Genomic DNA, 24,447 nt, shown 5'->3' with positions numbered 1-24,447 from the left:
GGTTACTGTTGGTGTGGTGTATATTTTTCCAAATTTTTACTATTTGTGTCTTTGAATATAAAATGTGTTTCTTATAGGCATTGTATAGTTGGATCATGACTTTAAAAAAATCCATTATTCTAAGCTCTGCCCTTTAATTGGTGACTTTAATCTATTTACATTTAATGTAATTAATGATATAGTACAGTTATATCTGCTGTCTTGATATTTGGGCTTCCCTCATAGCTCAGTCGGTAAAGAATCTGCCTGCAGTGCAGGAGACCTGGGTTCGATTTCTGGGTGGGAAGATCCCCTGGAGAAGGAAATGGCAACCCACTCCAGTATTCTTGCCTGGAGAATCCCATGGACAGAGGAGACTGGCGGGCTGCAGTCCCTGGTGTTGCAAGAGTCAAACATGACAGCGACTAAACCACCACAGCCCATCAGGCTCCTCCGTCCATGGGATTTGCCAGGCAAGAGTACTGGAGTGGGGTGCCATTGCCTTCTCCGCAGGAGTTTTTAAATCAGATAGAAAAAAAGTTACAAAAAGCATTTGTACTTGTCTATGTAGTTGCCTGTGCTGGTGCTTTTATTTGCTCATGTGGATTTGAGTTATCGTCCAGTGTTCTTTCATTTCAGCCTAAGGACTCCATTTGGTATTTCTTGGAGAGCAGGGTGTTTGTGAGAAACTCTCAGTTTATCTGGAAACGTCTTAATTGCCTCCTTTTTTTTTTTTTTTTTTGAGAGATGGTTTTGCCAGATATAGAATTCTTGGTTGGCAGATTTACCTGGTTTATTCTTTCAGCATTTGAACCAAGTCATACCACCACCTTCTGGCCTCCATGGTTTCTGGTATGAGATTTTCTGTTAATTTTATTGAGGACTACTTGTATGCGATGAGTCACTTCTCTCTTGCTGTTTTTTTTCGAGTTTTTTTTTTCTTTCTTTCTTTTTAAAAATGTATGATGTGTACAGGTGTACTTCATCCTACTTGGGGTTCTTTAACTTCCTGTATGTGTAGAATACATACATGTTTGTTTGTTTGTTTCAGTCAAATTTGGAAAGTTTTCAGTCACAATTTCTTTAAATATTGTTTTTGTCCCTCACTTTCTTTCTCCTTTGCTCCTGAGAATTTTGTATAGATTGGTATGCTTAGTGATGTCCCACAGGTCACTGAGGCTATGTTAATTTTTACCCCTTTTTTTTGGTCTGTTTTACAGATCAGACGATCTCAATTGACATAACTTCAAGTTTGCTAATTCTTTCATCTACTTACTCAAACCTGCAGCAGAGCCCTTCAGTAAAATGTTTCATTTCCATTGTTGTACATTTCAACTCCATAATTTCCATTTGGATTCTCTTTGTAATTTCTTTTTATTGACATTCTCTATTTCATGAGACATTATTATACTTTCCTCTAGTTTTTTAGATATTATGGCTTATTGAACATACTTTTTGATTCAATTTTTATTAGAATTTTTTTACTTTTAGTGGAGTATAGTTTATTTACAATGTTGTGTGTTAGTTTCTGCTAGACAGCAAAGTGAAACAGTTACACATACACATACATCCTCTCTTTTAGATTCTTTTCCCATGTGACTCATTACAGAGTACTGAGTAGAGCTACCTGTGCTATACAGAAAGTCCTCATTAGTTATCTCTTTTATATGTAGTAGTATGTATATATCATATTTAGCCCCCCTTTCTTTAAATATATTTAGCTAAATTTCCCCAGGAGTAGTTCCTATTGATTGGTTCTTTTTATTCCCATTTATAGGCCAGACCCTTTCCTTTCTTTAGATGTCACATAATTTTTTGTTGAAAACTAGGCATTTTAAATGATTTGTTGTTGTGGTTGTTCAGTCACGTCCAACTCTTTGAGATCCCATGGACTGCAGCATGCCAGGCTTCCCTGTCTTTCACTATCTCCTGGGGTTTGCTCAAACTCATATCCACTGAGTTGGTGATGCCATACAACCATCTCATCCTATGTCGCCCCCTTCTCCTCCTGCCCTCAATCTTTCCCAGCATCAGGGTCTTTTCCAGTGAGTTGGCTGTTTGCATCAGATGGCCAGAGTACTGGGGCTTCAGCTTCAGCATCAGTCCTTCCAATGAATATTCAGGGTTGATTTCCTTTAGGACTGACTGGATTTAATGATACAAAGTGGAAATTCTGGACATTAGATTCCAAGTTTTGTTACTGTTGCTGCTGTGGTAGTTGCATTTGTATAGTGACATTTCTCAACTAATTCTATCAAGTAAGTCTACTATTTGTCATAGGTAGCCAGCAAAGTCTCTACCTGGTTAGCTCAGTGGTCAGATAAATGACTGGACAGAAATTTCCTTAAGTGTCTGGGACCAATAATTGTTCAGTTGCTCAGTCATGTCTGACTCTTTTTGACCCCATGGACTGCAGCATACCAGGCTTCCCTGTCCTTCACAGTCTCTTAGAGTTTGCTCAAACTCATGTCCATTGAATTCGTGATGCCATCCAACCACTTTATCCTCTGTTGTCCCCTTCTCCTCCTGCCTTCAATCTTTCGAAGCATCAGGGTCTTTGCCAATTAGTTGACTGTTCGCATCAGGCAGCCAAAGTACTGGTGCTTCAGCTTCAGCATCAGTCTTTCCAATGAATATTCAGGACTGATTTCCTTTAGGATTGACTGGTTCAATCTCCCTGCTGTCCAAAGGACTCTCAAGAGTCTTCTCCAGTACCACAGTTCGAAAGCATCGATACTTCAGAGCTCAGCCTTCTTTATGGTTCCACTCTCACATCCATACATGACTACTGGAAAAACCATAGCTTTTACTAGAGAGAACTTTGCTGGCCAACTGATGTCTCTGCTTTTCAATACACTGTCCAGGTTTGTCATAGCTTTTCTTCCAAGGAGCAAGTGTCTTTTAATTTCATAACCAATAAATCTCCATCTTTTCTAAGTGGCTCTGGCTGCATGTGGCACATGCTTCAGAATTCAGCCAGGCAGTTTACAACTCTGCTTTAGGCTTCAACTGTGCACAGAGCCTCAAGGTTAGCCAGAAGTGAGCACTTAGGGCTTTTTCTGGTCTTTCATGAGTATATACACTGTCCTACTTATGTTTGGGATTTTCTATATTCTGGAAATACGTGCTGTGCTGTACTTAGTCGCTCAGTTGTGTCCAATTCTTTGCGACCCCCATAGAATGTATAGCCCGCCAGTATCCTCTGTCCATGGGGATTCTCCAGGCAAGAATACCGGAGTGGGTTGCCATGCCCCCCTCCAGGGGATTTTCTCAACCCAGGGATGAAACCCAGGTCTCTTGCATTGCAGGCAGATTCTTCACCGTCTGAGCACCCTGTGGACATTATATTCCCTTTTCTTCCTTTCAAGCTTTTTGGTTAGTCTATTACTTGAGCCAGTTGTTCTCCATTGCTTCGGGGAAATTACAACTTTGAAATTACAACACTTGCCAGAATTGCCTTCAACAGTCTTAGGGGTTAGGCTAACAGCCCTGGACAACCTGATTAGGCTTGGCAAGTGGGGTTTACAGGGGGCCATCAGACTGGTTAAATAATGGCAATTCTTTGCAATGAAGGTGTTCTTCCACCGCTCCAAGTCGGGAAATATTGTTGGACGAAAGCGTGCAATAAAGCGGTGGATTCCAGGTTAGGGACGTCTAGGCGTAGGCGCGTAGCACAGCTGAGCCTGGAGAGACCAGCTGCGGGACTAGGGTAACCAGGTAGTTGGGCGTTGTCACGGCAACAGAGAGACGCAAAACCAACTTGCACAACCGCAGGTTTCCAAGACGACTGGAGTAGCACCCCGACGCGGTGCGCGGCCCTGAAGGACAGAGCCCGCCCCCGCCCCGCCCCCTCACATGCCTCCCGGCTATCGCGAGGTTTACTATCCTCTGCCGCCGCAGAGGCCGACGGGAGCGGTGGCCGCGCTGAAGAGGGCCAAGATGGCGGCGGCGGCGGCTACGCTTCGCGGGGCGATGGTGGGCCCCCGGGGCGCGGGGCTGCCGGGAGCGCGGGCCCGAGGTCTGCTGTGTGGCGCGCGGCCCGGGCAGCTCCCACTACGGACACCCCAGGTGAGCTCTGGCCCTGAAACTGGCCGCCGCGCGGCCCCGCATCCCGCTGAAGGTCACCGCGGGGAGGCTCCCGGCGCGGGCTTGGCAGCGCGGGAGCGGCCTCTGCACCCAGGCCCCCGCCTCGGCCGGACCCCCGCAGCCTGCTGACCTTGGGCGCCTGGGAGCAGGGCTGGCCTCTACTCCTCCGAGCATCACAAGGGCCTGGTGCCGAGCGTGGGGGGCGGCGGGGCGGGATTGCCGCCGGCTCGGGACCCGGGGCTTCCCCGGGGGTCGCGCCGAGGCTCGCTCCGGCCCCGGCCTCCCAGAATGGGCCCGCGTCCTGAACTGACCCCAGCCTGACCTCGGCAGCTGCTTGTGACCTTGGCCTGTCCCCGCACCCTTGCTCACTTCGGCCTGATTCCCGGCCCAGGATCCAAGAGCACGCCTCACATCTCCTTCTCGGGGACGGAGCTGGTCGAGGGGTCCGCGGCGGGGAGGGCAGCGGCGCGCGAGGTGGCCGGTGTTGGGTGCATGAGAGTCAGATCCCCAGGTAGGGCTGGGTGGTGTTCTGAAAGGCGCTGAGCGGGACTCTTGCAGGCAGTGTCCTTGTCGTCGAAGTCTGGCCTGTCCCGGGGCCGGAAAGTGATTCTGTCAGCGCTGGGCATGCTGGCGGCAGGGGGTGCAGGGCTGGCAGTGGCTCTGCATTCTGCCGTGAGTGCTAGTGACCTGGAGCTGCACCCTCCCAGCTATCCGTGGTCTCACCGTGGCCTCCTCTCCTCCCTGGACCACACCAGGTGTGTGGCTGGCTGGGGGAGTTTATGGGTGGACCGGGTGGGGTGGAATCCTTGGCGCCCCTAACCCTGTCTCTCTCTCCAGCATCCGGAGGGGTTTCCAGGTGTACAAGCAGGTGTGCTCTTCCTGCCACAGCATGGACTACGTGGCCTACCGCCACCTGGTGGGCGTGTGCTACACAGAGGATGAGGCCAAGGCGCTGGCTGAGGAGGTGGGCACCAGGCATGCAGAGGACCCAAGGATTGGGGCTCCTCCTGTGCTGGACAGCAGGTTTGTGATGGGGCTCTCGGTGGCAGGTGGAGGTTCAGGACGGCCCCAATGAAGATGGGGAGATGTTCATGCGCCCAGGGAAGCTGTCTGACTACTTCCCCAAACCGTACCCCAACCCCGAGGCTGCGCGGGCAGCCAACAATGGAGCACTGCCCCCTGACCTCAGCTACATCGTGCGAGCTAGGTAAGGGGCTGCCTGCAGGATGGTGTGGGGAGTGGGGAAGGCCCACCTCATGGCAGAGGCTGAGGACACCCCAATCTGGTCCCAGGCACGGTGGTGAGGACTACGTCTTTTCCTTGCTCACCGGCTACTGTGAGCCGCCCACTGGGGTGTCGCTGCGAGAAGGCCTCTACTTCAACCCTTATTTTCCTGGCCAGGCCATTGGCATGGCTCCTCCAATCTACAATGAGGTCTTGGAGTTCGATGATGGTGAGAGGCCCCCACCCTGGGGATGGGCAAGTTGGGTCCTGTTTTCTTGCCCCAAGAGGTCTTGCACCTTCCTTGGTTTGGGGCACTATGTATGTGTAAGAAGCATGGGTCATATTCATGCCATCCATGTACTGAGGGTGGGGGCTGGGTTCCATCCCTTTTGAAGCTTTGGGCAGGGACCCCCACAGACAGCCCTTAGACCACTTGTCCTTGATTCAGGCACCCCAGCTACCATGTCCCAGGTAGCCAAGGATGTGTGTACCTTCCTGCGCTGGGCAGCTGAACCAGAACACGACCATCGCAAACGCATGGGGCTCAAGGTGACGGGACTGGGCTGAGGGGCATGGTGGGCCTGAGGACAGGCTGGGAGCTGAGCAGGGGTTTTTTCTGCCTCCCTCCTCTGAGCCTGTCTCATCCCCAGATGCTGCTGATGATGGGCTTGCTTCTGCCCCTGGTCTACGCCATGAAGCGGCATAAGTGGTCAGTCCTCAAGAGCCGAAAGCTGGCCTATCGGCCGCCCAAGTGACCCTGCCCAGTGTCTGTTTGCTGTCCTGAGCTTCAGGGTCCTCAAGCCCGGGAGCCACACTGGGCCTGTTGAGGTCTCAGGTGGCCCTCCTGGCCAAGCCCCTCTTCCTCTGGGACAAGAGGGGGAAGGGCAGGAGCTGGGGCTTCAGTTCCAGATCATTCAGCGCCCACGGTGGAAATAAATTAAGTTTCTCAACACACTGACCTGAACTATCATGTGATAGTATAGTTTTGCATGGGACTCTGGGCTTCTCAGGTGGTGGTAGTGGTAAAGGACCTACCAGATGAGGATTCAGTCCCTGGGTCGGGGAGATCTCCTGGAGGAGGGCATGGCAACCCACTCAAGTGTTCTTGCCTGGAGAATCCCATGGACAGAGGACCCTGGCGGGCTACAGTCTTTGGGGCCAGAAGAATCAGACACAACTGAAGCAACTTAGCGTGCGCATGCGCGCGCACACACACACACACACACACACACACGCACGCGATGGGACTGGGATCCTCGCCCTGAGAGCTCCCGGGGGTGCCCAGTGTAGTGTGGTCAGGATTGCCCTGCACGGACTGTCGGCTGAGAGTCCAGTCAGCACTGAATATAGGGCAGGAAATGGCCAGTATTTGGTCACAGGTGAAGAGGGGGGCCCTGAGCCCTGCTGCAGTAACTTAAGTCAAGTGAAACCACTTGACTTTCATCCTGAGAGCAGCAGGGAGCCCTGGTGCGTATCAACCAGGGAGAGGCTGCAGGATTGATCCTAGGACTGGGGGTGGCTGGGAGAGGCTCTCAGCCCTGCCAAGGAAGCAGAGAGGCAGGCAGAGGCCAGTGGAATGAGCTCCTGGTCTCTTGGCTGGGCAGCTGGAGGTACTTGCTGTAAACTTGAGAATGGTCCCCATCTCTGAGGGGAGAGCCCCTCCTGGCAGTCCACAGGGTGGCTGGGAGTGGCCAGGTTTACACAGCCATGGACCTGTCAGTGGGTGGAGGGCCAGGGCGGTGCTTCTTGGCAGTGGCCTGTGGCCCTGGCCCAGGGCTCTTTGCTTCAGAGCTTTTGTCCCCAAGCAGGGAGTGTGAGGGGCAGCAGGGTGGGAGCAGCCTAGAGGAGAGGCAGCTGGGGCGGGGAGGGTGAGCGCCAAGAAGAGGGCAGGGTGTGTGTCTGAAGGGCCAGCCCAGGGGTCAGCAGATGGGGGGCGCCCTACCCACCCTTGGCACCTGGGGAATGGGTGCCAGGCCCCGATGCCTTGGGACTGGGACCTGCATTCCAAGTGTGCTCTTCAGTAGCCTGGGCTCCACTGGGAAGGGCCCACCCACCCAAGATTGCCAGGGTTCCTCTCAGAGGGCTGTCTGCCTTCCATCCTCCCAGGCTGCAGGAAGGCACAGTGAAAGGGCACGTGGCTGGCTCAAAAGTGTCTTTAATGACTCCAGCGAGCATCAGCAGAGGTTCCCTGAGAGGTTCAGGAGGGGGTCCAAGGACCTTGGGCCTGGAAGGGAAGGGCCATCCTCTCTCCGTGTGACCTGGAAGGAGGGGAAGATGGGTCATTCTGCTTGTTCTGTCCCATCCCCTCCCCGCCTCTGCTCCTAGTACCTTTGGGAGCTGCTGGGTGGAGGCTGTGGGAAGGGGGTCCCAAGCACAGGGCCTCTGGGTGCTGCACATCTCACAGCCGGGGCGGCCTGGGGCGTTGATGAAGGTGCACGATGGGCAGGGCCAGCCGGGCTAGGGAGGTGAGCACACAGTTGCTGCTCACCCGCTTTCAATGCCCACAGTGCCAAGGCCACCCAGCCCAGTCCCTGCTCACCTGAAGGGGGCTGAGCAGGCTGGAGCTGGCTGGCTGAGGAGTTGGGGGCAACCCCAATGACTGTGGGAACAGGCGGCCTAGTTCCCCATTCACCTTCTGGGGACGCTGAAGACTGTGTCCTGCGACAGAGGGAGTGAGACTTGGGACCGTGGCGGGCTATACTCCACCTTCCTCATCCCGCCCCAATCAAGGACTGACCTGGGGCTTCTCGGGGAGCTGAGAGCAGGTAGAGGAAAGCAGGGTCTCCATCCCGCCGGACCCCATAGAAAGCGAGGCTGTGTTCAGGGACACACAGGCACCTCCCGATGACCCAGCACTGCACAGCTGGTGGGAAGCCGAACTCTGAGAACACCTGGGGCCAGAGTGTCAAGAGTGTCACCCAGGGCGCCTCCCGCCACCCCCCCACCCGGGTTCCCCAGACCACATGCTCGCCTGCTCCTGGAGGGCCCTGATGGTGCAGTGGGGGTGAACCTGCAGTGAGACATGGGCAGAGGACGCAGCGTCTTCAACTGTGACCTGGAGCCTGGACCAGAATGGAGGTCACAGGTAAGGATGGGGGACCTGAGAGGCCTGAGGGTCCAGGTGAGAAAGAGGTCCCAGGCCTTACCTGATGGGGCCAGGAGGAAAGTAGGCCTCCTGGAGCTGGACCCTGAGGGCCACATGACGCTGTGCCAGGATGGCTGCTGCTTGGGCTGCTCCCTTCTCATCCCCACCCTCTACGGCCTGGGTCAGGCGCCCTGCCAGCTCTTCTGCAGGGGAAGAGAGAGCCATCACAACCCCACACTGGCTGCTTCCCCCAGCCCCTCCGGCCGCCTGCCTTTACCTTTCTCCATCAAGTCTCCAGGGCTCCAAGGAAGATCCACCTTGGGTTGGGGGGCCTTGGGTGTGGGCACTTCAAGGGGACTGGGCGGGGAGACAGGGCACGTTTCTGGGCCTAGGGCTGGGGGCAAGCTGTCACTGCCTAGGAGGAAAGATATGGGCTGGGCTGGTGGTCTCTTTGAGATCTGGCCCCCCACGGAGTACACACCCAGGCCTGTTCTCTCACCTCAGGCTTCCAGTACCTTTGTCTCCTCCCTCCTCACTTCAGCCCATGCCAGGGCCCTGCCTTGGCCACATTGCAAGCCAGACCTTGGCCCAGTCTTGGCCCTTGCACACCCCAGAGGTCCCTGCTGACTCCACTCAGAGTTGCACTTGGCTCTTTCTTGGGCTCTGGAGTCCTTCTGGCCTCCTTTGCTGCCCAGTCCCACCTGCAGCCCTCCCCCACAGGGGCTGGGCCACCTCTCTTGGCCTGTACAAGCCCTCTCGGCCAGCCAGGAAGCTCCCTGGGCTTCACAGCAGAACCAGCGGAAGTCTCCAGGAGTCCTGCAGTCAAGGTGGCCTCCTTCCAGGGAACTCTGACGTCTCTCCTGGCTCTGCCATCAGCACAGAGCACTCTGGGCTGATCCCATTCCAAAAAACCCCTCTCCAGCTGCTGCTTGCCCTGAGCACGCCACCAGCTCCCCTTCTTACCTCCCACTTGACGCCCTGCCCATGTGGGGCAGATGCAGCTCCTTTGCCTCAATATTCTGAGCCATCTGCCCACTCAGATAAGCAGGGCTCCCGAGCACCCAGCACCAGGCCTGCCTGGAATCTCTAAGGCCTTGAAGGAGTGCTTGCTACAGGTGCAGAATACACATGTAGTGAACCAACCAACCAATGTATGCATGAAAGAAAAGTGCCTTTCTCCCTCCGCAGATGCTGCTGTCTGGACCTCTCTTCCATCTCACTGTGTGCTTTTTGCTCACCAGCTCACCTGTAGCATCTGTGAACTCCTTCCCTGATGCACTGGCTGCCTGCCAGACCCTCTCCTTGCTTCTGTCTTCTAGTGACCTTGGTTGACCTTTTCTATCCCCAACTTTTCCTCTTCAGAACCCAAGCTCCTCCTACCTCCTTTCCCTCCCACATTTTAAGAACCTGACAACTTCTACACCCTCCCAAACAGGCCCTCTGCAGTGTCTGTTCCTTCCAGATTCTCAACCATTAACTTTTCCATTCAAACCTCCAGGAAATCCAGCCAATTCCTCTCCTAAGCATCTCTGGAAACATCCTTCCTCCCTCCAGCCCTGTCTGCATCACCCACAGGAATACAAGGGTCCACCAGTCTTCAGAAACTTGAATCTGAGCCTGTCACTCTCCCACTATCTTCCACACTTCTGATTGTCTGTCTTCTCACCCCGGTCCTGAGGGTCTTCTTACGCTGCCCCTCCACACCTGTCTGGCACTGCCTTCGGTCTCTGTTCCTTTTCTCTACTTCCTCACTCCTGAGAGTGCTCCCTGAACCCCAGCAGTGGACAAGAGGGGCTCAGCTTTCCCCATTACTACCCCCATCCAAGCTTGGGAGGTTGGGGCTACTCCTGCCCTCTTGCAGAACAAACACTGGCCCTGGCCTGGTGAATCTTCACTCCAGGGCACTGACCACTCCGTCCTTCCACGGTAGCATCTCGGACTAGGGCTGCCCACCGCTGAGCTTCCTGAGGGTTGGCGAAGTACAGACTGAGAGTCCCAGGCCCTCCCGGTGGAGGCTGCAGCTCATGCTGGCACGGGCCTCGGACTGTGTAGGAGACTGACTCCAAGGGCCACTCCAAACTGACCTGAGGAGAGGGAGAGTCCAGGCTCAGTGCCTCCCCCAGCACATACTGCATGATAATCAAAGGAATACAAGGTAACGTTTGTCGACTACTTACAACGTCCTAAGCCTTTTTACTTGTGTTATTTTATGAAACCCTCACAGTAATCCTACAAAGGTAAGTACCAGCATTATCCCCATTTTACAGACAAGGAAACAGAAGCAAGGAAAAGATAATGGTACGTGGCTAGCAAACGGAAGAGCCTGGCTTCAGGTTCAGCGACCAGGCCCAGAGGCCAGGCCGCACGCCCCCGCCGGCCCCACTCACCGCCCCGGGGCCCGCGCCCAGCATCTCCAGCCGGAAGCGCCCTGGTCGCTCGGGGTCCGCACTCAGCTGCAGCCTCCGCAGCTGGGCCTCCACGTCCAGGCCGGCGCCCAGCGGCCTCACCGCGGCATGCACGGCCAGGAGCACCGCGGCAGAGCCGGGGTCCGAGCCAGCGGCTGTGCCGCCCGCCGGCGGCGCCATCTCCGGTCCGGCCCCCGCAGTGCCCCCCCGAGCCCGCTTCCGTGGTCTTGGGTCGTTGAACGCCTACACCGGCCGGAAACTGTAACCACGAGCCTGGGGTTCCGGGCGCTGCCCGAGCGTCGGAGCCGTCTGCTGCTCCCGCTTCGCCCACGATGGCGCTTGGCCCGAAGGTCTCCCAACAAAAGCGGGTGAGGCGAGGCTTTGAGGCCTGTACTCCAGGCAGAGCGTCAGAGACGCCAGCACCGGCCACGAATGGAAGGCCCTAGAAGCTCGGGTTGGGGCTGAGCTCGGCGGTCCTTCTGAACTCAGTTATCTGGCTCCCAAGCCGAACGCTACTCGAGAGCCTCTTCTGGGCCGCAGCCCACCTCCCGACGCTCCCGCGCCTGCCGCGTCCCACCCACACCTCACTAGTCCACTAGGCCCTCCGGGGAACTGGGAAGCCACTGGGGCGGGGCCTTGAGGGCTGCGGCCAATGAGCGCTAGGGTGGGAGGTGGTTCGCACGGCCGAGAAGATGACGGACAGGGGTCGTACCCAGTAGAAGCGGACATCGGGACTGAGCGGCGGATGCCACCCCCAATGACTGTGCGAGCTCCCGGTTCCGACGGCTGGAGCGGGCCATTCAGACGCGTGGGGCCGGACCTGGCAGACGCTTGTTGTTGTCCGGCTCGGGGAGGCAGAGGTCGTTCGCTCGCTTGCTCGGGCCCTCTGTGGCGGTCGGCGGACAGGTCGGTCGCGATAGTAGGGCGCCGTGCAGGGGCGAGGCTATGTCGCGGTGGCAATCCGCAGGGGCCGGCAGGGCCGGGAGTAACGGGACGTCGCCGCGGAGCTTCTTCCCCCGGATACAGCGCGGCCCGAGCGGAGGCCGCGGCGCCTCCGCCCGTTCTTGAGGAGCCCGCGCCGCGCAAGGCCCACCCCGCCTTCTCAGCCGCACCGACGCCCATCGACCTGACCCTGCCGAGTCTGGCCCGGCCCGATTGAGCGCGGCGCGAGCAGGTAGGTGTACGCCCTGTGCCCGGCGGCGACCCGGGCTGTCCGGACTACAGTGCCCAGCGGGCTTCGCGCCGGCGCGCACGCGCGCACCCCGAGGCGCACGGCTGCCTGGGACGCGTAGTTCCTGCGCCCCGGCTGGGGTTTCCCCCGAGACCCGGCGGACGCTGGGGCGCCCTAGCGGCCTGTCTGGCCGACACTCGGGGGGCCTCAGGGCTTCTCTCCGCCCTCTCTCATACTTTTGAAGGAAAACGGATTTCATGGGTTTCCTCTCTCCCTCACTAGAAAGCCGTCTGTAGAACAGGGAAGAGCGCCGCGTCCAGGTGACAGCAGAGCCGAGCCCCAGATGTCCTGGTTCCTTACCGGGAGCGGGTTTTCACTCTGGCCAGAGGGGAACTGTAGGAGTCACGCCCCTTCGCGGACTCCCAGGGCCCTCCTTGGTGGGGTGTAGAGTGTTGAGGGAGAGACTAACCCGGCGTCCTCGGGGTTAGCAAGATCCCCGGTGGGTCCCCCAGCCTGGCCAAAAAACTCGTGTGAGGTGCAGGAGGTGTAGCTGAGCTGGGCCTGGACTTGCCGATCTTACCGTTTATCCCGCCAGTGCTGAAGGGCTGGAAGCAGGCTGCAGGAGAGACCCAAGTTGTTTACAGCAGCACCTCTTACTGCGAGGAGGGCTGAAAGTGGAACCCCACGGGCCAGATTCCCATGGACTGATCTCCGTCCTCAGGCAGCACTAGCCCCTGGAGCACAGACCCCTCCCCGAGGACATGAAGCTGCTGGAGAACTCCAGCTTCGAGGCCATCAACTCGCAGCTGACCGTGGAGACGGGAGATGCACACATCATTGGCAGGTGAGGTTGGGGCTCTGGGGGCTGGCCTCTTAGAGGCCACTCTGCACTGGTTCTGGTTGAGCATGGGAGGTGGCATGCTCCACGGTCCTGCCTGCATCTCTAGGATTGAGAGCTACTCGTGTAAGATGGCGGGTGACGACAAGCACATGTTCAAGCAGTTCTGCCAGGAAGGCCAGCCACACGTGCTGGAGGCTCTGTCCCCACCCCAGACCTCGGGCCTCAGCCCCAGCAGGTGAGTGGGGGCAGGGCCTGCCTATGGGGGACTGGCGAATGGGCCAGCACTGGGCTGACACTTGTCTCTGTGCAGACTGAGTAAGAGCCAAGGTGGCGAGGATGAGGGCCCCCTCAGCGACAAGTGCAGCCGCAAGACCCTCTTCTACCTGATTGCTACCCTCAATGAGTCCTTCCGGCCGGACTACGACTTCAGCACTGCCCGCAGCCATGAGTTCAGCCGGGAGCCCAGCCTCAGCTGGGTGAGGGTGGGGTTGGGGAAGGGACCTGCAGGCCCACAGCCATCCCAGGTGTCCTCCCTAACTTACCGTGCTCAGCCTGCTTCATTCCTGCTGCCGGGCTCCTCGTCAGCCCCGACTGTGACCATCCTAGGTGGTGAACGCGGTCAACTGCAGCCTGTTCTCAGCTGTCCGGGAGGACTTCAAGGCGCTGAAGCCACAACTGTGGAACGCGGTGGATGAGGAGATCTGCCTGGCTGAATGCGACATCTACAGGTGGGCCAGCATCCCTGCACGAGGGGGGGGTCCTAGGTCTTCGTGGCACTGGGACCTCACGTCTCACCCCCCACCCCCTCAGCTACAACCCAGACTTGGACTCAGACCCTTTTGGGGAAGATGGCAGCCTCTGGTCCTTCAATTACTTCTTCTACAACAAGCGGCTGAAACGGATTGTTTTCTTCAGCTGCCGCTCTATCAGGTTGGCTGGCACCTGTCTCCCTCCCTCCTCTACCTCCCTGTTTGTCCCACACACCTTTTCCCCACCTCATTCCTAACTTTGTCCTTCTCGGACATCCTCCTTGGAGTCAGCAGTAGGCTGGGGGCAGACGATTTTAAGACTGGTCTCCTCTCCCCCCAGTGGATCCACCTACACTCCCTCGGAGGCAGGCAACGAACTGGACATGGAGCTCGGGGAGGAAGAAGAGGAGGAGGAGGAAGAGAGTGGAGGTGGAGGTAGCGAGGGTGGGCCTGAGGAGCCTGGAACCATGGAAGAGGACAGGTGTGAGACTGCCCCAGCAGCCTCCCTCCATGAACCCTGGGGTGGGCAGGGCAGGGCCCCCTCTGCCTGGGCTCCTGTGTGTGGGCTCCTCAAAGCTCACTGCACACTACCCTTTGTGCAGGGTCCCGGTGATCTGTATGTGAAGAGGAGAAACAGAGGCCCTAGCTTCACCCAGCTTCGAACAGTGCCTGGACCTGCCCACCTGAGGGCCCAGGTCCCGGCGCTGCCACAGCACCAGCCCACCCCAGGCCATGCCTGCCTAGCCTGTGGCTGTCCACTCACCCCCACAGGCTGCTGCTGCCCACACTGTGGCTGGACTAGACAGCACAGGGCCTGGTGGGAAGAGCCACTGCCCTGCTCACACGAACTGACACAGGCAGGGGCAGCTGGACCGCAGAGTTTATTTTTGTATTTTGTGTGGGCTCAGGCCTGGGCCTTCACACTCCAGCCTAAAGGGCCGGAGACCCAGCAAGTGGTCCCAGGGGTCATCTGCCCACTTGTACCCCCCACCTTGCCCGTTGGGCAGCGTGCACTGAGTGTCACTTTGCTGCAGCTGGTTTGTTTCCAATAAAAGTTTCTGTGAATTAGCGTGGACCTAGACTCACGAGGCGTCAGGGCGGGGCCTGCGTCGAGGGCGGGGCCTGCTGTGGCTGGTATCCTAGCAACGGTCTTAAGGGGCTGTTGAGCCGCCTGGACCCGCCGGTTTTGAAATGGAGTCGGAAGTGTTGGATGCAAGCAACCCCTTTATAGTAGAAGGCGACCACCTGATTCTAGACCAAGACCCATATGAGACCGACATCTATGAAGTCCCGGACCCGGGGTTCCTCAAGGAAGAGAGGGGTGAGGTGGCCTGGGCTCACTGAGGCACAGGTTCTGTCCTCGGGGAACACAGCGCTCCGTGGGCAGTCTTCTAACTGGGCAGGGCTCCCAGGAGGGCCCTTGGCTGCCCACGACCTCCAGAGTTAGGGGCCCAAGATCACACTGACGGCTTCCACTGCCGGTTCGCAGAGTCGTCATTTTCGGAGCGGGCCCCACAGCTTATTACCAACAACTCGCGGTGGCAGAACATGGCTCTGAGTGCCCGTGCCCGCCAGCTGTGGCTGCTCCTGCGTACAGGCCTCCAGACCTTTGTGGAAAAGGTGCGGCTTGGCCATGGCATCTGTGTCAAGGCCTCTTTCCTGATATGGCTCTTACCCTAGGGGTCCCCAGTAGGATCCCAGCCGGGGTCCTCTTGGCATCCCTAGGCAGGTGCCCTGCCTACCCCCAACCCCTGGCCCCTGCCAAGTTCACTGCAGTCTTGTTGATTCTGGCCCATAGGAAAAGCGAGCTGAGCTGCGTGTGGCGCGCTTGACGCACGGGCTGGAACCCCTGCGGCACCTGGAGGTGGCAGCCGGGCTGTGTTCGGTGGCACAGGACCCCGTGGGCAGACGCTTCGTGGTGCTGGACGGTGCAGGCCGCCTGCACCTGCACAGAGAGGATGGCTGGGCACAAGAGAAACTGCTGGCTCCAGTTGCACTTACAGGGCTAGTGGCGGTGCTGGGCCCTCTGGGCACTGTGGGCCGCTTTGTGGGCTGGGGCCCAGTGGGGCTGGCCATACTAAAGTCTGACCTTAGCCTACTGTGGCTGAGTAAGCCAGGGAAGCACGGGGTGCCAGGCCGCGAGCCCATCTGCTGCCTGCCGGTGCCAGATCCTGGGCTGCTGCTGGTGGCGGAGGCAGGCGGAAGCCTGGTGCTCTGGAAGTTCCGTTCAGGGGGCCGCTGCCTGGTTCCCCACGGGTCACCTATTCAGCTACCGCCAAGCATCTCGGGTGCGCTTGCGCGTCTGGCTCTGGGGCCTCGGCCTCCCCATCATGACCCATGCTGCTTCGCAGCCTATGGCTCAGCCGTGCTCACCTTTGATCTGCAAACCTGGGCTCTCATAGATGTGCGTCAGAATCTGCACAAAACGTGAGGGGGGCCCAGGGACGGGGTGAGGGAGGGTGGAAACCAGGAGGCGAGGCTGCGACGGAAATCCGGTCGTCAGAGGTGCAGGTGGGCGCATGCGCGTGTGTGCTCGCGGCAGTCCACACGCACACACGGCAGTTCTGAGTCCACCCGGCCTCCCTCTCACTCCTCAGCACCATCTTCGACCTGGCGTACTGTAAAGAGGTAGAGGCTATGGTGACAGCTTCCCGGGACAGCACGGTGAAAGTGTGGGAGGCTGACTGGCAGATCCGGATGGTGTTCGTGGGACACAGAGGTGCGCTGGGCCACGGTGGCTCCTGAAGCCTGGTCTCCCTCCACCCTGGGCACGGCCCTCTGCCTTCAAGAGCCCCTGGCACACAATGTCTGCTGCTTCCTTGCCAAGCTTCTCCATCCTGGCTGCGACCCTGACCGAAGGCTCCCCTTTCCTTGGTCCCTGGGACGCACGAGTGACATGCGCCCCTCCCGCAGGCCCGGTGACCGCGGTGGCCGTGCTCCCGAACACAGCCCTGGTGTTGTCGGCTTCACAGGACGGGACGCTGCGCACGTGGGACCTGCAGGCAGCGGCGCAGGTGGGTGAGGTGGCGCTCACCTGCTGGGGCCGCGGCGTTCGATCTGAGAGTGTGAGCCGTCTGCTGGCCCCCGCAGGCCCGGGCTGGCCCTTGCTCTCCTTGGGGGCCCACAGTGTGGGGCTGTGGCGTGCGCGGGAGCTCTACTCGCCATTGGCGCAGCTGTCTGCGCCGGTGCTCCACCTGCAGTTGGCGCCGGCGCTGCCCAAGCCCACCGCCCCGCACGCGGCGCTGCCCACCCGCCTCGTGTGTGCCTGCGCCGACGGCTCAGTGTACCTGGTGTCGGTCACTGGCGGACACACCGTGAGCGCGCTTCTGCTGGAGCCCGATGACTGCGCGGCCGCCGTGGCCTACTGCCTGCCTCGTGAGGCGCTGTGGGTGCTGACACGTGCCGGACACCTGCTGTGTGCCAATGCAGCACGCTCCCCAATGCGGGTGCTGCACCGCCTGTGCCCACCGCCCCCGCCCGCGCCCCAGCCCTGCTGCCTGCACCTCTACAGCCACCTCACGGACCCCGCCAGCGCGTTCACCAACTGGGAGATAGTGTGCCAGTACAAGGGCGAGCTGTGCCGCAGCGATGTGGCCTGGGCCTGGAAGGACAAGAACCGGTGGGTGCTGCAGCCAGCCGGGGCTGGGCAAGACATCCGGGCCCGTGCCAATGGGCTGTGGTCACCAATAGGTACCTGCCCGTGGTGGGGCACACTGACGGCACCTTGTCCGTACTCGAGTTGCGCTCCTCCAAGACGGTCTTCCGAACAGAGGCACACAGCCCGGGCCCTGTCACTGCCATCGCGTCCACCTGGAACAGCATCGTGTCCTCCGGTCGGTACCTTTCCCCCCTCCCCCCCTACGCCGGCAGGGGACTCCTTCCCTCCCCAGAGGCGCCACCGTGGCTCCTGCCCACACAGGGGGAGACCTGACTGTGAAGATGTGGCGCGTCTTCCCCTACGCCGAGGAGAGCCTGAGCCCCCTGCGCACCTTCTGCTGCTGCCACCCAGCAGTGGTGCTCTGCGCCCTTGGCAAGCGCGTCACGGTGGGCTTCGAGGACCTGAACAGCGCCACCTATGGCCTGGTGCAGTTTGGCCTGGGCAGCAGCCCTCGCTATGATCACCGGCCCCAGGATGACCCCACGGACCGCATCACCGGTGAGGGGGCAGGGCCAAGGGGAAGCCCAGGCCCCCAGATGGATCCGGGCCCTAAAGCTGAGTTCTGGCCCCCAGGCCTGTGCTGCTGTCCCACGCTCAAACTGTATGCCTCTTCCAGCCTGGACTGCACCATCCGCATCTGGACAGCGGAGAACAAGCTGCTGCGGTGGGCTGGGGAGGGGTGGGGGCGGGGAGCAGCTGCCTGGGTTTCCCGCCTTCACCCTACTGGAGCCTGGCAGCTGGAGAGGGTGCAGGGGTGGCCGGGGCCTTGCCTCTGTTCCTGCCTTGGTGTTCTACTCAGAGAAGCAGGGCTGGACTCTCACCCTGAACCCCCTTCCAGGCTCCTACATCTGAACGGTGCCCCTCAGGCCCTAACCTTCTGCAGCAACAATGGGGACCTTGTCCTGGCACTGGGCTCCCGCCTCTGCCTGGTGGACCACAGACTCTACCTGCCCACATCTTACCTACTTAAGGTGTGCAGTGAGCACAGGTGGGTGGGGCGGGGCTGCTGTGGGCAGATGAGCCGCTGAGGCCAGGGTTCTAGGCTCCTTTCCCTGTTCAGAAGCTGTGCCAAGAGGACCCTGATAGGGTGAATGATCCTCCACTGCCGCTGACCTGCCAGGAGTCACTGACCGCAGCCCAGCTACAGAGGCTTGCCAACCTGCGTGGGGTGGCCAGCCTCAGGTCTGCTGAGAGTCCTGGCTGAACTGTCACAGAAGCCCCCACCCAGCTCCCCTCGGTCAGGGCCTGGCCACATGCCCCCACAGGAGACCCCAGAGCTCCCAGGCCCCTCAGCCACTCACTGCAAGCCCATGCCAGTCCTGACCGTTCGTGGTTCCCAACCAAGGGCCTAGCCACCCACCCCAGGGCCCCAGCCCAGCCTCTGCCCTACCCCACTGGCAGTGCCATCCATGTCCCACATGCCCCTCCCTGTCTGCAGCACAGCCTTGTGTTTCATCCATCGCCGGACAACAGCTCCTCAGCAGCCAGTGTTGGAGGAGGTGGGGTGGCTCCCAGTGCCCCTCCAGTCCCCAAGCTCAGGGCCCTCCCCTTCAGTCCCTGGGGCAGGCCTGGGATCCCTGCACTTCTCTGGGTGGCACATGACAAGTCTCAAGGAAGTGTGAGCTGACTCCTGACCCCTACCCCAGGACTTGGAAGTCCTGGTTGCCCGGAACCAAGACCTTCAGCAATTGAGACTGGGGCTGGAGAACCCAGCAGCCCGGCCCCAGCTGACCTGGCAACAGCGCCAGCAGGCCTTTGATAACTACCTACATCTGATCTACGGCCCAGGCATGCTGGTGAGCATGGGGCCTCCCCGGACCTCGCTGTGCCCTGGGCCTCTGACCTGCCTGTGTGCCCCGTCCCCCCCGCCAGGGTCTGGATTCTGAAGCAGAGCCCCAGCAGCAGTGGGGCACGGTGGCCCTCACAGTGGAGAAAGAGACCTGGGACCCAAGTGCCCAGCCCAGAGATGGCCCTGCTCTCAGGGGCACTGAAGCCCCACCACTGCAGGACGTGGGGACCCTGGGCAGGCGCTTTGCCCGCCAGCCCCGAGTCCCCTTGCCTCTCCCACCCACCTACCGGAGGGTGCACAGCAGAGCATCCCAGGTGAGGCCTCCTGCTATTCCCACCCCTGCCCTCACCTCATAATTCCTGCCCCCCACCCTCTGACTCCTCCTTCTGCCCCAGCTACTGGCCCGCTCCTCCCTGAGCTGCGAGCTGGGCCTTGGTCTGGACCTGCAGCTGCAGTGGGACCGGCTCAGCGAGAAGCCTCTGGCCTGGGATCTACCATCTCCCGACCTGGGGCAGAGCAGGGTGAGGGCCTGGTGGGAGGAGGCTGCCACCAGGGGCAGAGCTGCAGGAACACTGGAGCCCCAGGCCTCTGTCCTGTCCCCCCCCAGACCTCCCTGCCGCTGCAGAGGCGGCCCCAAGAGCTTCTCTCCAACCTCAGCGGCTTCTTCCCTGCCACCATCCATCCTTACAAGGTGAGAGCCCCAGGCTAAGCTAGAGGCGCCTTCCTCCGCAGGGTACCCTTCTTGAGGACCCCATCTTCCCTTGGCTGCACACCTTTGTGCCAACTCTGCCCTGAGAGCCAGACCCACCTGCACCCCCCACCCCCAGCCCAGTTTCACAGCTGCTGCTCGCACTCTGGGAACCAGCTGCCAGAGGGCCAGGACCCCGGAGCAGACTCGGGAGGCCAGAGCCTCTGCTTCCTGCCCCACCTGCAGCCGCTCCCAGCGAGTGTCAGGGGCGGGGCCTCTGGACTGTGCATGGGAGACCGTTGTCCCGCCCCAAGGGGAGTGGAGTTACCAGGAGCCACCTCTCCACTCTGCCCCCCTCTGCCCCCTGATGCCCAGCAGACCTAGCCCCTCCCCAGCGCTCGCATCTGGCACTCCCCACTGAACCTTCCAGCTGCTACTCTATCTACCCAAGCCTCCAGTATGCCCCCGGGGGCTCCTACTGCCCCCCTCCCTTTTTTTCTTCTTGGCTGCTGTGCATAGCTTGTGGAATCTTAGTTCCCTGACCAGAGATTGAACCCTGGCCCTGGGCAGTGAGAGGGAAGTCCCTCCTATGGCCCGAGGCTGAGCCGGTGCAGAGCGTGTGGGTGTTAGGGCTCCCAAAGGCCAGCCTCACCTGGACTTCCCTTCTCGGCCACCACAGTGGACCGCACTCTGCCTGTCCTGCCTGACTCTGGGAGGTTCTCTCTTCCTGACTGGGATCGTGAACAGGGCTGTGAGCCTGGCTTAGCTCCCGGACGTGGGGCCGGTGCCCGCTAGGGTGGTCTTGGGGTAGGCAGAGTTCAGGCCCTCAGCTCGGCCCGCTGTGCCCTCCCCGCAGCACTGGCGGTGGCCCATCCGCTTCCCGGGCTGCGTGCCCAACTCAGTGGTGCTGCAGCAGATGTGGCCACCTGAGGAGGTCAGCGGCCTTGGAGCCCTCCGGGGGTTCTCAGGCAGCCATGAGAGCAAGGTGAGGCACGCGGCAGGGCGGGGTCTGCGGGAGGGCAAGCCCCTCCCCAGTCCCCAGCCCATGGCCAAAGCCTGGCTCTTGCCTCTGCAGCAGCGTGGGGACCAGGAGGACCTGTGGCTGTTGCGGGGCATCAGGCGGCGCCGCTCCAAGAAGCAGCAGAAGCTGATCCAGTGGCTGAGGGACGAGGAGGACGAGGACGAGGAGGAGCTCGAACTGGACTGGGGCTCGGAGTCCCCAAGTTCACCGCACAGGCTGCCCTCTGACCCGCTGCTGGTGCCCATGAGGCTGCAGGCGCAGGTGGGCATTGGGGGCTGGGCCAGTGGTGGCGCAGGGGTGGCCTAGGGAGGCAGGGTCTGCAACTGCTGCTGCTGCTGCCCCTAGAGTGCCAAGGACCCTATCCTGAGCCTCAAGGGCACCCATGAGGACACCGCCAGGACCGAGACCTACCTTCACCACCCCCAGTTCCACCGCGCACAGTTGCTCTGGGAGCAGCGCTATGGGTATCTGCCGAAGTTCCTGCAGTTCTTCGTTGAGCAAAACTGGTTTAAAAAGCTCTTCCCCATCTTCACCCTGCAGGTTCGGGGGGGTCTCGGAAGCACGGACTCAGGGGTGGGAGCGGGGAGGCTGGAGCACCCAGGGTGACAGCAGGGGGCGGGGCTCCGCAGGCCTACCCCAAGATGGGTACGGTGGAGGGCCTGGCCTCGGCGTTCATGGACCTGCTGGAGGAGGCCTCCTGGGCCGACCGCGTGCATGTACTGCGTGCGCTGCTGCGGCTGCTGCCGGACCTCAGCAGGGAGTTCTGTAGCCGGCTGCAGGGCACTCTCCTGCACTTGCTCAACCTGGAGCAGCCCCCCAGCCTGCAGGTGAGTGCCTCGCCCCCAGCCGGCCCCACCCTGCCCTGGGCGCAGGGCACTGATCTTGCTCTCCACCTGCGCTCAGGACCCGGTCCAGAAGCAGTTTGTGATGCTGGCGCTGCAGCTGCTCCTGGCGTGCTCCCTGGAGTCCCGCGAGGTGGTGCTGGAGCTGATGTCCTACTTCCTCTACTCGCCAGCCCCCTGCCGGTGAGTCCTGCTCCCGCTGGCCCTCTCCGCTGTGGGAGGCCACGCACAAACCTCCCATACCTGCTGCAGGCCGGAGCTCAGGAAACTGCTGGACGGACTCGGCCTTCAGGACCCGCAGGGCTTCCTGTTCAAGGAAATGATGACCTGGGTCCAGGGCCCAGACCCCGAGTCCAAGGCCACACTGCGCAGGTGCTGCTGCCAGAAGCTGGAGGAAATGATACAGCAGCTGCAGGTCTGGGTGGGCCAGGTGGGGGTAGGGCTGGGCAGCCTGCCCATGGAGCCTCTTGTCTTCTCCCCAGGCTTTCCCCAAGTCCAGGGGGGCGGAGGAGGGAACCAGGTGAGGCCAGCGGGCTCCTCTCCCTACTCCCACTCTGTGCCTCCTCCGTGCTCCCCTACCCTGTCCCTGTCTCCCAGGATCTTCCTGTACCTCCCCAGGAGGAGGGGAAGGTGGGGTCTCTGCCTTGGACCCTGATGCACCCTCCCCTAGCTGTCTCTCCTGCAGAAGGAGACCTTGCAGCTGTCTGTAGCCAAGTTGTCAGAGGTGCTGCCCAAGGTCTCAGAGACCTCAGGACTTCACCCCCCTTCTAAAGAGGCCCTGTCGCAGATCTCGATGCTCTCTGGGGCAGCTGGTCACGTCTCTGTGACATCCTCCAACATCTCCCAGACACCCTCTCTGGTGGTCTCACCGGGGGTATCAGACTTGACCACCCTGGAGCCCCAAACCCAGCAGACACTGGCACAGCTGCACTTTGCGCGGACCCAACGTGCGCTGTCGGAGACCCTGATGCGCTTCTGCCTCCAGCCTGAGGTCTTGCGGTCCTCTGCACCTGCCATACTGCCCCATGAGATGCCGCCGCGTGAGATGACACCCCATGAGATGCTGCCCCTGGCGCAGATGTTCTGGTCACAGTCCAAAATGCTGGACCTGGGGCCCATTGATGCACTCAACTTCTTTTGTGAGCAGCAGCGCATTCGGCAGCAGGGGCCCCTGTCCGAGGAGCCCTACAGCCCACCCCCAGGCCCTGCCCCGCCCCCGCAGGTCTGTGGCATGGTGGTTCCACAGTCCCTGGATCCCCGGTGAGCAGGCCATGGGCTCCAGGGTGAGGCTGGGGCAGAGCCTGTGTAGGGTGGCTGAGGCACTAGCTCAGCCAAGCCCACCTTCCCACCCGACAGGCACGACCGCATCCTCCGGCTTCAGGAGGCCAGGGTCCAGAGGCCTCCCATGAGACTGAGGGGTGAGTGGGGTCAGGGATGGAAATCGGACCCCGGCCCAGCCCAGTTCCCACCGAGCATCCACCCCATACCACGGTCTCACCATCCTGCCGGCCCCCCAGGCCGAATGCTGTCCCGGCTCTGGGTGGACCGCTCCCTGGACGGCACCATCCGCATACTGAAGCTGCCACTGCCTCGGGTGGAACTGCAGCCTTTCCCCCCAAACTGGCCCAGGTCTGCCCGTCCGCTGCCCCCTCGGCTCCTGCAGCCTGCCCTGCAGCGCTACTTTCTGCCAGATGACACCAACCCTGACAGCTACCACTGACCCAGCGAGTGGCCTTGGCCTGGCCCTGCCTCCCCCTTCCCTCCAGCATGGAGTCAAGACACAGCTCTCCAGCTGGATGTTTGCCCCAGCTAAGGCTCAGGGCTGGAATAAAGTCCAGAGGCCACAACCCACACACTGGATGCCACCTTCACCTTTGGGGGCCACTGAGGTGGGCAGGGGGTCTGGTGTGTGGTGAACCTGCTGGTGGCCAGTTGCATGTGTGAGGCATGTGTAGGGGCCTGGTGGGGTCGGGTGGGACAGGATCTGGGCTGGGCTCATGTTGAACAGTGTTCCTGGTGGGGGTGCGTTTGTCTGCCCAGAGAAGGAACGCATAGCACGGGCATGTCCCTGCTCAGGCACTCAGCAACCTTAGTTACTGGGGTCAGGATGGGCAGGAGATACCAATAGGTAGGCTGGGGAGAGGGGAAGGTCTGGGTGGTGGCAGATGTGTATGGGGGAACCTGTAGTCGTTCGATGCAGATGAAACCAGGAGTGGTCGGAGCTTTGCTACCTCTAGGCTGGAAAGGAGAAGATTGATGAAGGGGCCCCGCATGCTTTACCCACAAAGCAGTAAAGGGGCAATGTGTCCTGTGGATCTTTCCCCTCAGTCACCAGGAGATGGACCTTGTCTGGAAGGTGCAGGGTCTCAGAGGGCCTCAGCTTTCTCCTGCACTGCCATGACCTCACAGGGCCCTGCCCAGCCCCCGCTGGGCCCACGTGTGCACTGGCTGTCGGGACAGCTCGTGTGAAGGGCCAGTGCGCACATCCTGCTGCTGGGAGGCCTGAGCAACGACTTCTTTCCTGCACCATCAGCCTCTGACTTTTGACGTTCCTTCTCAACGGTTTTGTGGTTAAAATTGGTTGCTCACACCTTCCTCACAAACCCCTACCTGTGTGGGGTCTTGTTATGGGGCTTCCGGTGGGCAGCTCTTGATGTTTTTCAGTACGTGATGTTACTTAGGGGCTCAGATGGCAAAGAATCTGCCTGCAATGCAGGAGACCCCAGTTCAGTTCCTGGGTTGGGAAGATCCTCTGGAGAAGGGAATGGCTATCCACTCCAGTACACTTGCCTAGAGAATTCCGTGGACAGAGGAGCCTAGCCGGCTACAATCCATGGGATCAAAAAGAGTCAGACACAACTGAGTGACTAACACTTTCATTTTGGGGCTTCCCTAGTGGCTTAGATGGG

At 59.9% G+C, this 24,447-nt stretch overlaps 5 protein-coding genes across 7 annotated transcripts; 4 read left to right on the top strand and 1 right to left on the bottom strand.

The window, feature by feature from the left end:
- Nucleotides 1-3,758: 3,758 nt before the first annotated feature.
- CYC1 (cytochrome c1) lies at nt 3,759-6,243 on the top strand. The gene is made up of 7 exons (XM_069599769.1): nt 3,759-4,047; nt 4,624-4,820; nt 4,903-5,029; nt 5,115-5,272; nt 5,358-5,518; nt 5,738-5,838; nt 5,940-6,243. Exons 1-7 carry the CDS (start codon nt 3,835-3,837, stop codon nt 6,042-6,044), a joined length of 1,062 nt encoding a protein of 353 aa, XP_069455870.1. The 5' UTR covers nt 3,759-3,834; the 3' UTR covers nt 6,045-6,243.
- A 1,185-nt stretch (nt 6,244-7,428) lies between these two features.
- On the bottom strand, nt 7,429-11,968 carry SHARPIN (SHANK associated RH domain interactor). 2 transcript variants are annotated; one of them, XM_069599757.1, is made up of 9 exons: nt 10,762-11,968; nt 10,284-10,458; nt 8,652-8,789; nt 8,436-8,577; nt 8,261-8,351; nt 8,027-8,180; nt 7,829-7,947; nt 7,618-7,746; nt 7,429-7,547 (listed from the first exon to the last, which is right to left on the bottom strand). In XM_069599757.1, exons 1-9 carry the CDS (start codon nt 10,957-10,959, stop codon nt 7,464-7,466), a joined length of 1,230 nt encoding a protein of 409 aa, XP_069455858.1. In that variant the 5' UTR covers nt 10,960-11,968; the 3' UTR covers nt 7,429-7,463. The 2 variants fall into 2 exon arrangements, with proteins under 2 accessions (XP_069455858.1, XP_069455859.1); XM_069599758.1 differs by lacking the exon at nt 7,618-7,746.
- On the top strand, nt 11,055-14,615 carry MAF1 (MAF1 homolog, negative regulator of RNA polymerase III). Of its 2 annotated transcripts, none has more exons than XM_069599780.1 (8): nt 11,055-11,953; nt 12,672-12,794; nt 12,898-13,026; nt 13,102-13,267; nt 13,398-13,519; nt 13,602-13,721; nt 13,881-14,021; nt 14,143-14,615. In XM_069599780.1, the coding sequence occupies exons 2-8, from the start codon at nt 12,712-12,714 to the stop codon at nt 14,162-14,164; spliced, it is 783 nt and encodes a 260-aa protein (XP_069455881.1). In that variant the 5' UTR covers nt 11,055-11,953; nt 12,672-12,711; the 3' UTR covers nt 14,165-14,615. The 2 variants fall into 2 exon arrangements, with proteins under 2 accessions (XP_069455881.1, XP_069455882.1); XM_069599781.1 differs by having other exon boundaries at nt 11,545-11,953; nt 12,546-12,794.
- A 25-nt stretch (nt 14,616-14,640) lies between these two features.
- LOC138445662 (WD repeat-containing protein 97-like) lies at nt 14,641-16,054 on the top strand. Its single transcript, XM_069599777.1, has 3 exons — nt 14,641-14,861; nt 15,030-15,160; nt 15,339-16,054. Exons 1-3 carry the CDS (start codon nt 14,732-14,734, stop codon nt 15,969-15,971), a joined length of 894 nt encoding a protein of 297 aa, XP_069455878.1. The 5' UTR covers nt 14,641-14,731; the 3' UTR covers nt 15,972-16,054.
- A 5-nt stretch (nt 16,055-16,059) lies between these two features.
- On the top strand, nt 16,060-23,389 carry WDR97 (WD repeat domain 97). The gene is made up of 22 exons (XM_069601145.1): nt 16,060-16,063; nt 16,110-16,259; nt 16,454-17,159; nt 17,231-17,373; nt 17,460-17,696; nt 17,772-17,862; nt 18,037-18,169; nt 18,259-18,380; nt 18,637-18,697; nt 18,845-18,994; nt 19,071-19,301; nt 19,383-19,508; nt 19,595-19,678; nt 20,532-20,660; nt 20,751-20,957; nt 21,042-21,236; nt 21,326-21,523; nt 21,600-21,721; nt 21,791-21,953; nt 22,224-22,798; nt 22,895-22,956; nt 23,056-23,389. The coding sequence occupies exons 1-22, from the start codon at nt 16,060-16,062 to the stop codon at nt 23,256-23,258; spliced, it is 4,092 nt and encodes a 1,363-aa protein (XP_069457246.1). The 3' UTR covers nt 23,259-23,389.
- The last annotated feature ends 1,058 nt before the right edge of the window (nt 23,390-24,447 follow it).

This window comes from Ovis canadensis, chromosome 9, assembly GCF_042477335.2.
Source record: "Ovis canadensis isolate MfBH-ARS-UI-01 breed Bighorn chromosome 9, ARS-UI_OviCan_v2, whole genome shotgun sequence".
Taxonomy (NCBI): Eukaryota; Metazoa; Chordata; class Mammalia; order Artiodactyla; family Bovidae; genus Ovis; species Ovis canadensis.
Note: the sequence above shows the minus strand (reverse complement) of the source record. Positions and strands in the feature narration are given on the sequence as shown.